Source organism: Myzus persicae, unplaced genomic scaffold, assembly GCF_001856785.1.
Source record: "Myzus persicae strain clone G006 unplaced genomic scaffold, MPER_G0061.0, whole genome shotgun sequence".
Classification (NCBI taxonomy): Eukaryota; Metazoa; Arthropoda; class Insecta; order Hemiptera; family Aphididae; genus Myzus; species Myzus persicae.
The window spans coordinates 282332-296112 of NW_019103223.1; the positions used below are offsets into that span (position 1 = coordinate 282332).

Here is a 13781-nt window from a genome sequence, read left to right on the forward strand (position 1 = left end):
TACGTACTATAATATATTAATATGTAAATACATATTATTCGTATGATACAAAAATAACTTTTATAATATTGACAACATTGATCGTTTTGGTAGACAGGTGATAATCATTTTGATGTGTTCAAAACTGTCTTTACAGTCGGAAAAGAAAATGTATTGGACAGATTATTAGGTCTTCATAATTTTTTTTTCTGAATTATATACAAGTTGTAACAGAAAGAACTGACTAATGCAATGGCTTTTAGTGTAGTCAATATTTTGAGTGTTTTCATTTTTATTTTTTGAAACTGAAAGTAAAAATTTTAATATTTGATTCAAATCTTTTGGAAAATTTCAAAATAACCAATAAATCTCGTAAATCTGATTATAAGAAGAATTTTGATTGTAAAATTATTTATCTATGTCAAGTAGCTTATTTTTTTTAATGTTTTAAAACGTAAATATTATATAAGAGCAAATTAATTTAAAAGGAGAGTAGGTAATAACATTTTTTTAAATATTATTTTTGTTAATTTCCTGGCATGAGTATATTTTTGAATTATTTATTATTTTTATAATTTTCACAATTTTTGTGGTGCATCAGGTTTTTTTTTGCCAAATTTTTCTGTTACACTCAATATAATAAAGGCCAAAACGATGTCTTACATATATTAGGGTCCCGTGTAAATGTCACTAAAATGAAATAAAATTTTGGGTTATTCGTCCTAATGAAAGTCGCCAGGTTTCTGGTCATATTTAGTTTATTAATAAAACTGAATGACTTACTTACCTGCACAGTACTCCTCAATTGCTCGATGAAAACGGTTAAGGTACCTAATAATGAACAAATACTTTTCTTTCTCATTTCATATTATAGGTCGCAAATTTAATTTACAAGTAAATTCTTGTGGCTTAGTTCTAAATTGTGTTATTCGTTATAAGTCTATTGCTAATCGTCTGGAAAAGAAAATCGTGAGACATGTCTTATGAGATCACGGTGAAATTATTACTAATTGTAAGATCTCTCAGTATCATGTTATTTTTGAAGTGTAGGTACCACTTTGATATAATGTTTTATGAGACCTGTCAGAGTCATTATTATTAACGAGTTAGAAGCAAAAAAAAAAACCTTTTCGAATGTTCAAGGTGGTCTCCGGTCTAATGGAATCATCTCAAAAACGTATCTATATAATATAATATAAAGGTATCTACTTCTTAAAACGAGCCTCTCACTTAGTCAAACTCACACGATATCGTATAGATACGGTTGGCTAATTTTTTCAATATTATTCAATTTTTAATCCGTGGCCATAATAAATATAACGTCGTTGATGTTAAAACGTTGGTATTGGACGTGCACGTTCTAGTTATGTGGGTACACCACAAGCATGTTTAAACTGTAAATAGTCTTTGGTGGCCTTCGGGATTTGACGATTTAATGAAGAACCACTAATTTCTACGTCCACCGCGTCACGACCGATAGGGTCGTCCTTTGGCTCCGTAAACCTCCCACGCAACTGCAGATAATGCTGCATAGTAATATAAGTACCTATATCGAAAATAATGCAATTCAATTGCAGTATACATGAAGTAACAATTAAAATAATAATGGCTAACTGGTATTATGAATATTTTTGTTGGTCGTTATTGTGATTATTTATATTACACAGATAGATACGTACAAAAAATAAAGGATAAAATAATAATAATTAATATATTAATATATAATTTTAATAATGATATTGAGCATATTTTGTGAAACGTGCTGAAGTCGTGCCATTAAGTTGAGTCTCGTAAAAATCAATTGGTATGATAGTATTTGTTTATGTTGTATTTGTAAGTAAAATTGTTTCTTATACCTAACAATCATATGATTGTGATACCTATTTGATAAATTATATTATATCAAATTAAAAGAGTGGCATTACTATAATACCAGGGGCTATAGCATATAATACTCTGCTCCTGTAATGGATGGTTTTAAATTTGAATTCAATGATTTACACGAACGATGATTCTGAGCGAGCTGCGAGTCTATGCTTTTACTAAGTAGATGGGTACCTATATTTTATGATATGAAAGTGATCAAAGTAACTTATTTTACTGTTAAGCGTTAATACTATAGTAGGTTAAATTCATGTTTGCAAAAAAATTGCATTTTAAAAGTCATTGTGTATAAAATATAATAATATACCTACCCTAAAAGTTTTAAGTACCCACGAATAATACTTTTCCATTACAATAAAATAACCTAAATCATTATTCTTTGGTATTTAATATGCATACTTTCATCCAAATTTGAAAAACTAGATAATAACCTTGGTAAAAAACTGTGTTCATAATTTTTTTAGATTATTTGGGTTACAAAATAAACTACTAAACCTTTGGAACCTTTTATTAAATTTTCAATCACTTATAACTATAAAAGAAGAACATTTCGTAAAATTGTATCTACAAAATAATTTGTAAATATTCAATTTGATAAATTTTGTCAAAATTGGAACTTTAAATGCTTATAAAACAAAATCGGGATAATATATTTTTAATATTTTTTAACTGATGTTATAACAATATATCAAAAATCGTTTATTAAATTTTCAAGCTTGACATTTACAGAAAAAAAGCTAAAACAAATTGAAAACTGAAAATATCTGTAAACAGCTCAAAAAAATTTAAAATATTTTGAAAATTGCATCATGTAATATAGTAAATCATAAAATGAACAATAAAATTGGTGCTAATTTCATATTTCTACAGTTATTCATTTTTGAATAAAAACAAAATAGGAAAATCGTTCCCACGAGAAATCAAGTAAATATCCAGAGGTGTACAAATTTGAGCTTTAGACACTCATACAAATTTAATATGAGTTTCCATTAGACATTTTTTTTTTTTTTAATGAAGATGGATAAACTTAATAGTAACCTTGTATGTTACATATTATATTTTCAAATTTTAGATTTCAAAAGACATTTTTGTATAGATTTCTAAACCCAAAATAATTTGCATAGTTTTTATTTGCCAAATTTTGAAATTTAGAAGCTCATATAAATCGAAAATTTAAGCTCAACTTTTTTTCCACTAACAACAACTTACGAGGAACCATTTATTACATTATCAAGTTCTTTGATCTACCAAACATTTTTTTATCGACATTACTTTAAAAAAAACGAATAAAAATGGAAAATTTCATATGCCCATAAATAGTTTAACAAAAGTCAAAATATTTTGAAAATTGTGTAGTGTACAGAAAATACTTATATACATTTCATATGTCTACCGTAATTTTTTAAAGAGTTACACTAAAAAATATCAAAATCGATTTTGTTAAAAACCAAAACAGTTTTGAGAACAAATTCCAGTTTCTCTTTAGTTTTGTTTTTCCCTGCGCGCTTTTGAAACTTTAAATTTTGACCCCCAGAATGCATCAAAAAAGTTAATTTTCCCATCGGAAAAGATACGGAAGTTTAAAATTAAAGCATTATTTCAACTACTTGTCGTGTACACAGACACGAAAAATATAAAAAGTAAAAATGACAATAAAAAAAATACACAATTGTCTTCATCGTAGTAAAATCAATACATTCATCTCGCGCTCAGAATTTAAAATGAAATTTATGATGTGTAATTATTTATTATCTCAATTTTTGAATTTTTCTAGAATTTTTAATTTTTTTAACTTTAGTGGTTACCTGCTATAAACAAAGGTGGACATGGTTATGCAAAAATACTAGGTTAAGTTATAACTACTTATAAGTGAATCAGTATTGGTCAAACGAGGGTGATTAATTGAATACTACAATAATAATAATAATAATAATAATAATATTATTATTATTAAAGGAATATTACCCCCATGACCTTTTTCCAACATTAAATTAATAAATATGTAATATAATATTATTTATGTCGGAGACCATAAATTATATTGTAATAATCAGATTGTAGGTACAAGTTAAAAAATAAGCCTCATAATTATTATAGCGGATACATTAGAAAATCAACAAAATTCATTGACTTTTAATGTTTAAAAGTTTAAAAAGAGATTTAAATAATTGAAAATAAGTTTTTTTTTTAATCGAATTTATTATTGATAAACTACTGCACAATTTATAACAAAGAACGAAACTGTGCAGTTAATACAACTAGTATACATAATATAGTAACTTACAGCTTTCAAATAGTTATGTCACAAATATTATTGTCTCTACCGTTACTACAATATCCTTGATGTACTCGATGAGGGTTTCAAACGAATCATACAACTATCTGGATTCCCGTGCTGGTTAGCACCATGTCTTCTCAAGACACGTTTTTGAAAAATCAAGATTTCTCGCTGGAACGATTCTATCCCCCCGTAGTGCATCAGATTTTCACTTTGGGTATCACCCACGTCTTTTGGTCTGTGATTAATCAGCTTGCCACTTTGGTTTTCATTCACAAGTGTTTGTCGGCGTCTTGTCAGACTGCCACTTTGGGTATCACTCATGTCGGTCGGCCGTTGATTCATCAGCTTTCCCCTTTGGTTGCCATTTACATGTGTTTGCTGGTGTCTTGTCAGACTTCCATTTTGGGTATCACCAGCTTCCGTTGGTCGATGATTAATCAGACTGCCACTTTGGGTGCCACCCACGTCTATTGGCCGTCGATTCATCAGCTTGCCACTTTGGTTGTCATTCACATGTGTTTGTTGGTGTTTTTTCAGATTTGCAATAAGTTTAAAGGACTGTTTGCATATTTGACACGAGAAAAGTCTCTCATCCGTGTGCCTCCGTCGGTGTTTCAACAGGTTTCCGCTACCAATGAATGATCTTTTGCAAACTTCACACTGATAGGGTCTCTCGCCCGTATGGGTCCTTCTATGAATTTTCAGACTTACACTTTGTTTAAATGACTTTTTGCATAATTCACACGAGTAAGGTCTCTCATCCGAGTGAGACTGTTGGTGTCTTTTCAGACTTATATTTTGTTTAAATGACTTTTTGCATAATTCACACGAGTAAGGTCTCTCATCCGAGTGGCACCGTTGGTGTCTTTTCAGATAATTAATTTGTTTAAATGACTTTTTGCATACTTCGCATGAGTAAGGTGTCATATCCTTGTGTGAACGTCGGTGACTTGATAGACCAGCGTTATTGACGAAGACTCTGTCGCGTATATTGCAATGTTTCGGTTCTTTATTCATTTTATTGTTCAGTATATCAGTTGACATTAAATACCTAATTAATTGTGAATTGAAATATAATATAATGAATGTTATTTCATGACTAACCAAAAAGCATTTGTTATTTTCATAAAACAATGTAGTAACTAATGGATTGGAAATTATTTGTCAGTATCAAGCCAGTATATTTTTGTAGTTTCAAATTAAAATAATAAAATAGTATATTTATTGCTTCAATTCCAATTGAATGTAAGATATAAAATTCTTAGACCTTCAATGCTTGAAGATTGTTTTTTTTGTAAAAAATTAATCTGGTTGGTAATTCGGTAATCAAATGTAAAAAGTTCTTAGACAATTTCTTATTTATTAGGAAAATATAAAGTAAAATTAAGAAAAAAATACATTTACCGAGTCAAGGTGAAAATGTAAATTTGCTTAATTTGAATTTTTGGAAAATCATTATAATTATAATACTATATATTGTGTATACATTTTATTACTATAGGATCAAACAAAATTGCACGTTAAAAATGAAAAATTGACTGTAGGAAGAAGCATTTTTTTCTATGTACGTGTATAAAAATGTTAGTGGTTTGTTTGTAAAACATTTATTCTTTTATCATTTTTAATACCTTCTTTATGAGGTATTATCACAACTAGTGGTTCTACCCTTATGGAACTCATCACGTTATTTTTTAGCCCTCCAATATTTGAATCAAATTTTTGCCTGTGAAATGTTTATAGTGAACCAACTATTAAAGATAAAGGTCTGAAACTTTTCACTGTACCAACCGATGTGATTAAAACAAGACCAAAAGCAACAACATTTGATTTCCAACTTCAAAAACTTGCGTTCCTAAGAGAAAAATCTAGATAAAATTTACTTTTTGTTACGATTAAAAATTTAATAAATTCACTTTTAGTTTATAAATTTCACATTTTATTTCTAATTGACAGACCCTACTTAATGAGCTATCAACCGAATTTCTAGCTCTCATTATAGTTTACAGTAAATTAAAAAGAATAATTTTCAGGGCTGAAGCACCCGATCTATTTTTCTGAACACAAATCATTACACCGATTGAGCATGATATTGGAGTTATCTCATTAATATCTCACATTAAAGCTAACTTAAATATCCACCTACTAATTATTATTAAAATATATTCCTATTGTGTTTTATTATTGGCCATAAACTTTTAAAGTTTTCAAAGTTCAGATTTTTTAAATTCCAATACATATTTTCCTACCATATTTAATATTGATTAAAAATCTAAAAAGGAAAATTATTTTAAGCCTTTATTTCAAACTGTTGTGGACTGAGTTTTATCAATATTGTTTTTATTAGCCGAGAGATATCTTGAAGAAATGTTTACATTTTTAAATCCATCAAAACATTATAATTATTCTAGAAGTAGACAATGGACGTAAATGCATACCGACGGTATGCAGAGTTTTCACATGAATATAATAATATAATATTTTTTTATTGGTTTGTCTTAGAATGTAATATTTTTAAAGTAAAACAAAGTACAAATTACCACTTATTATAATTTTAAGCTGACAGAACTATGGGTCCTTACATCTGTCCATTCTTAATCCAGTAATCTGTGCATATTCACAGATATTAATTTACATAATACGGATGACACATAAAACACTGTTTAAAACGTAAGTATATAAAGTCTTCCGAATGCTGTGTGAAAAAAATGGTGTGTTCTTACGTAGTGGTTCCTACGCGATCTTCACCATTTTTGTCACTCACGTTTGTAAGATTCTGTATATATGTTATTATAATATAATATTTTTAATTTTTATGCGTTGTTTCTTGACTATGGTTTTTTACACAGGTATTTATTTTAATATTTCTCTTAGTTTCGTATTATATTTTACATAATAACTTATTTATAACATTGAGATAAATATAATTTTGAATGAATACATATTATTCATAATATATATATTGTGACATTTAAAGTTGTTCACACTTTTCCAATTGATGGCAAAAGCAATTTCATTATCTAGCTAACAAGCTAATCATTAACTCACAGTTGTACAGAAATTTAACATAGTTGTATACAAATTAAAAAATAATTGTTACCTAAATCTATATTATGACACACATCCGTGACCGAACTTTCTCGAATTAATATACACATAATAATTATATACAGATTTATACACAATTTATTGGTTTGAACATTATAAATACGGTTTAAAATGCATACACACTGTAGAAAAATTACTTTTCGATATCGTCAGGGTAACATAGTTCTTGAAACTTATTAGCATATTCTGTTATTTCAGAACACTTAAAGAAATTAGTCTGTTGAGTACTTACCGTAAATTGATGTTGACCATCGTAGAAGTCGTAAGACTGGCGTCGTGTCTTGCTGGTCGATCATTAAACATGTCATAATATAAAAACAATAAACTGTTTCCTAGAAAAAACATTACTGTTTCGCTAAAAAATAAAAATAATCAAAAAGTCAAACCAAAAATACCGTTTAAAATAAGAGGTTTCTCTTGATAACTTTAAATAAAAGTTAAAGCATCGCGGTCGTTTTTTACCCGTGTGAACTATTAGCTCAAAGTTGGCCACTCCTAAGCCATTTGTATCTTTTAAGGAGTTGCGTGTAGCAAATAATTAAAAAGTCCTAGGAATTCAAATATTTCTGACGTTGCATTAATTTCGATCTAAAGCTCCTGTGCACTGAGCCAATATGATTTATTTTGAACCTAGCAATTAAGGGTAAATATTTAAAACAATTATTTAAACAAATCAAAATACCTTTTAATCATATAAAATAGTGGTTGCAGTTACTAATTGCTATGTATTTAAATGAGTCAGTCCAATTTTACAATTTTGTGTGATTTTGAAACTATAAGCTATATGTATCAAAAACTTACTCTTTGCAATAGTTGTTATTTTCAAATTTTCAAATTTTCAAATTAACTTTCTTATTTGTATTTATATTTTTATTGTAAAATGTCTTATAGGTACAGACTTTATGGTCGTATTGACTAAAATATTTACACACTACACCGTGAACTAGGACTACCGACTTTACTATTAATCACTATTAATTGACATAATCTATTATAATATTATGTAGATAATGAAGTGCAACTACTATTATACTGTAAAACGTATGTTTGCATTTTGAAAAATGTTCAGGTGTATATAGCAGGTACCTATTTTTGTTTGTATTTTTCCTCTCGATGGTCTTGTTACGTATTTAAGTCTATCCGAAAGAATTAAAGGCATGGTCGGTATGAGAGGAGTCCGGTGTGTATATACACATATATATATATATATATATATACATCTATTAATACATCACAGTCGTAGCGAATCATCCTAATCCCCGGTGGACGGCACGCGATTCGCAGTGAGGTGGCGAAGTATATACAACGTATAGGTATACTATACGTACATGTTGTACACTTGTACATAACGTGTATGTATATAGTATATACCTACATACATCGTATGCCCACCAGACATTGCTAACGCAAATGGAATTGTTGGAAAACTGATCTGCAGAGCGGTGTAATTATATACGTAATATACCAGGCACAGGTCCAGAGTGATGATCTGAGGCGAATTCGACACTTGAATCACCACTCGGACGTTTTCATTTGTACAGATTTAAATATTTTATAAAACTATAACGTTCCATTAAACGTTGTCTTTTTATGCATTTTATCTATTATAATATTAATGATTTCCAGTGTACAAGGGAAACAATAAACCACATTGCAGAATCATCTGAACTTTGTTTCATCGTGTTCAAAATATAAAAAAATATATTTAAGTTAGTCAATGTTATTGCCTCTTCGCAAACAAAGCCTTGTTTTTATCCCTCCGCACATACTTCATACATAAATAGGAAATTAATAACTTTATTATTATATATATAGATCTATAATTTGTACAACTACTTGAACTATTGTTGATAAAGAACATCCTTCACAATAAAATAAATATACACGCTAAAACAAGGGATTATTTCAAATGACTCGTTCGTTAATTTTCATGATCAAATTTTAAGTGTGTATTCTTGACTTTTTGTTATATGTAAGTACTAAATACCTACCAACTTTGAAAATAATACTTATAAAATAAGCATTTTACTATGTATATACGCCCAGTCTAGGTACGATCATACTTATTTCAAATTAAAATTATAAGTCAATGCCTAGTTAGTTAAATAAAAAAAAAAATCACTTAATATTTCTTCTTTTTTCATAATCATGACATGAGCGTAAATAGATTTTAACATTTAAAAAAAAATTATATTCAACGTAATATTTCTCAACTGTCTCGATTTATCTTGTGTTTGTGGATAGGTTACCCTGCAGGCAACGGTTAACTGAATCTCACAAGAATATAAAATAAATTACTTATAATATTACGATTAATCATACCGTATGCATGGATTGTACTATAATATTTAAAATAAAAACAACTATCAGCTTTGTGCTGTTTATAATATAATATTATGTTCTTCAACCAGGTAGGTGCACAAGATAATAATATGTTTTTTTTTCGTTATTAATAAATACTATGTAAATTACTAACGACGCTACTGTAATTTTTCTTGAAACTTTTCATCGTTCTTCGAGAATGATAACACCGGCAGTTCTTCGTGGGCGACTTTACTGATGGCGGTGAGACTGGACGGACGTCGAGGTAGACACTGTGCTAATAGAATATACAATATGTCAACAATAATATAAATATTCCCGCGGGTTTCAGAAGCACAGAATTTTATTTCAGTTGATACGTTGACAAATATTTATGCAAAATAATAACATTACTTATAATATGTTACCGACCGACCGACCGACCACATTATCTCGACTCGCGTTGTTATTGTGTAGGTACACACGGGATATAGAAACTTGCATAATAATATGCTGATAATGATGTATAAATAAATGCATATAATCGACTTATCGTGAATATATTTGGTACCGGCAGGAGAGAAACGTTAGTAATATATCGCAGTATTTTTTACATGTCGATAAATTTCAGTTGGTTTCTTTTCTAGGTATGGGCGCCTACATATATTATTATTGTGATGCTGAAACCTATACAGAAACCCAACTAAACGCGTAAAGCAGGATGGCCTACTCTCAAAACTAATCGAAAATGTTCACGGAAAATGTATTTCGCCTTCGAATAATTAGTTGACTTCTGTTTAACGTTCCTACATAACATACATACAATGATAACTAATAAGTCATAGTAACCATATTATATAGTCACCGACTTGACATGCGAAAATACGAAATACGGAATTTGAAATTCCGACATGTTATTTACAAGTTGATCCATTCAAGTGTGGGTATAATTATTTTTAAGTCATCTTTCAAAATATTTTCAAAACAATTAAAACGATTTAGTACAATAGACGCCGAAGAATGTATACATAGATACTATTTAATAAATAGCATATTTAAATAAATTACCTTTCGAATTATTATTATTCAGTAAGACATATCGCATTAAAATATTGAATCATGATCAGGTAAACCTAAACATAGGAACAGTAAAGCCACGGTAAGTCGAAAAAAATGTCATTCTTTTGCCCAAACTAATCTAACCCTAATATTTCAAAAAACTCAACAAGTCGAACAAATTTAATTTCCTTTGAATTTCGCCTTATCGAGGTTCCGCTGTGTTTAAAAATTAAAAATAACACCACTCAACATTTTTATTTTTGAAAGTTGATAATTTAACAATGTATTTTACGCTCGTACATTTTTTCCCATTCGATATTACAGTGACCGTGTTGCAATAAATTCATCAACGGTGCAGCAGATTTTGTAATAATATGCGAGCTGAGATTTAGTGGCCTGAAATAACGGTCTTACCTGCAGGGTGAAAAAATGTTTAATACGATAAAAAGTTAAGGCCCATACATTTATCTACGAGTTGAAATGAACACAGGAAGAAATGCATGCTGTTTCAGAAAATAATAAACGACTATTTTTCAACATGAACTGTTTCAATACACTAGAAATCTACCATGCAGCAGAGCAACTTCCCCGATTTTTTTTATTCTCATTGGGCGCGCATATTACCTACAGTAAATATTACCCACAATTTGATTCATATTAATATTAAATAATTTAAATAATACATTTTTAATGGAAGAATGCCATTTTAATAGTTTCACTTGTACAAAAATAATTTGTTTGAACTACAATATAGTGTCACTGCCGACGCTCATCCTTTCTTTCACGCGACCATGTCTAATAAATTGTATTTATATTCAAAAAATTTGCTTATTGTATAATATAAATAATACAGGTTATATATATATATTTTTTTTAAATAAGAAATTATTATTTTCTTCTTGTATTTATTTAAATTTTTGAAAATATTTTTTCTTTAATTGTTTTCAGAATGTAATTTGCTGCAAAGTCCGATAGTTGTCGTGTCATTTTTTCTTTATCTATTTTTGCAATAACCGGATCTAAGCTCAGTTTTCTCAATTCTATGATTTGTGATTTATGCAAATTAACTAAAACAATTTCATGTAGCCACTTATCTATTGTGTGCTTGTGCCAAGTTTGATTCCGTATAATATAATAATGGATTCGAATTATAGACCGGTTCGAGAAGCGTGTCAAAGAGTCAAATATTATTTTTATGATTAATGAAAAAATGACATGCGTTTGACTTTACGGTCGCTTATGAGAAATATTGATAAATTATTATTATCAATGTATTATATCGATGACAAAAATGTCAGCATAAATATGCGCCTTCGCGCTCGTGCTTATAATATTAACGTTATCATCCTAACCTACTTTTTTACGACCAGACGTCGTACCGTATTATTATACCTGCACTTCCATAAAACAACCCGAAATAAAATGTGAGTTTTGTAATATTAATAATGTTCTGTTCACGAAGCAGGCTAATTCCTCGGAAAGATACGGCATATAGGCACCTGTACGATTCACGAACGACGCGCTATATGCAACTCGATGGGAGATCCTATTCAAATTTATTCATGACTGGTTTTCGTTTCACGGAAACCAAACAATTTGTGACCAATAAATATAAGTTCATTTAAATTAACGGTACGTCGCCGGCCCGTCGTTAAGACGTTATACCGTGTATACCTACATTTCTGTTTGTGTGTTTTTACCCCTTAATTTATTAGCAACAGATCATAGAAGAAAACATAATATATATTATTACTAAAAATGCGGAATTTTTTTTTTTTTAATTATTTATTATTATTGAGTTTATTGAGATTGCTTTATAGTGGTACATGATTTACAAACTGATCGAATGCAATGTTCGGTATAATAATAATAATAATACACATAGAACCACTACCTATACCTATATTACACGACGCGCGTTTCAGGACGTAAATACCTATACCTATAAATTATCATGCACGGCGCTTCGTCGTGTATATACCTACTTATACATCCAACCTCATAGTGTGAAATAGAAAAAGAGTAACTGACTGTACGCGTATAGGTATATTTAATATTATGAAAATATTTTTTTTTTAAAGGACTGTTGCGTGCCGGTTTCGCGTATTATAGTGCAAACGTTTTTTTTTTTTTTTCAAGCGACGCGATTGTCCGTGTCCGGATGTCAATTTATCAGCTGAATATACTGTTCATATATATATATATATGTATGTGATATTAGTGGTTAGCGGTTTCTGGTATAAATCTGCACGCCGCGTATTTTTTAGATGCTATTACAGCCGCGTGATGTTTTTTAAACGTAAAATAATTATTGAAGGGTGACATTCCACAGTGTGTTATTGCGAAAAATTAACATAATAGATGTTCGGGAGATTAAAGAAAAAATAATAAATAACTGTTGCTAGTAGGTACCTATACACACATGTATATACCTATTCACTTGCCGTAGGTATGTCTCCCGGTCTCGTGGTTTTTACCTATGATAATTATTTATTATAGTATATAATTAAAAACTGCCGTCTCGAGATTTGTAATGAATACCGAGAACTCAGCATATAGATCGGCAGTGCGAATGTACATTAGAAGGTATAATTATATTTTATTGATGTGTTTGTTTTGAGCAGTTTTAATTATGCTAAAAAAAAAATCCATTGGTTTTAATCCTAATGGGACTGCAGGTAATGGTAATATTATTATAGGGACGATTTTAATTATTGAAAAACATTGTGATGTTTATATTAGGACTCATGTTCTTTTTGCGGTGAAAACGATTAACGTTTCAGTCAAAATGTATTTTTGTGAAAACATGTTTCCGATGAATATTATTCGGGAAACTTGTAAATTGTACAACAGTAACAATCAGGCGTGTACGATAAAAAAAGAAAATGTCTTAATCTTTATATTATATTATAATTAATTGCGTATCACGTATATTAAGCATCCATTATATTTCAATATTTTAAAATTTCATAAAAATGATAATACATACAATAGTAATAATAAATAATAATACCCAAGTCAAAATAAAATAAAATAAAATTATTGTTTTAAAAAAAATCACATAAACGCTCACTGCGGACGCATCAGTTGAATTTCAACGTTTTGGAATATCTACCACAACTTTAGGCGCTACATCTGATTTTCAACAACATTTTTGATATTTGTTAGCTCT

The 13781-nt window shown here is 29.2% G+C and overlaps 1 protein-coding gene across 1 annotated transcript; it reads right to left on the minus strand.

The window, feature by feature from the left end:
• Nucleotides 1–4192: 4192 nt before the first annotated feature.
• Nucleotides 4193–5161, minus strand: LOC111034044 (zinc finger protein 135-like). Its single transcript, XM_022315059.1, has one exon. It carries the CDS (start codon nucleotides 5159–5161, stop codon nucleotides 4193–4195), a length of 969 nt encoding a protein of 322 aa, XP_022170751.1.
• Between the last annotated feature and the right edge of the window lie 8620 nt (nucleotides 5162–13781).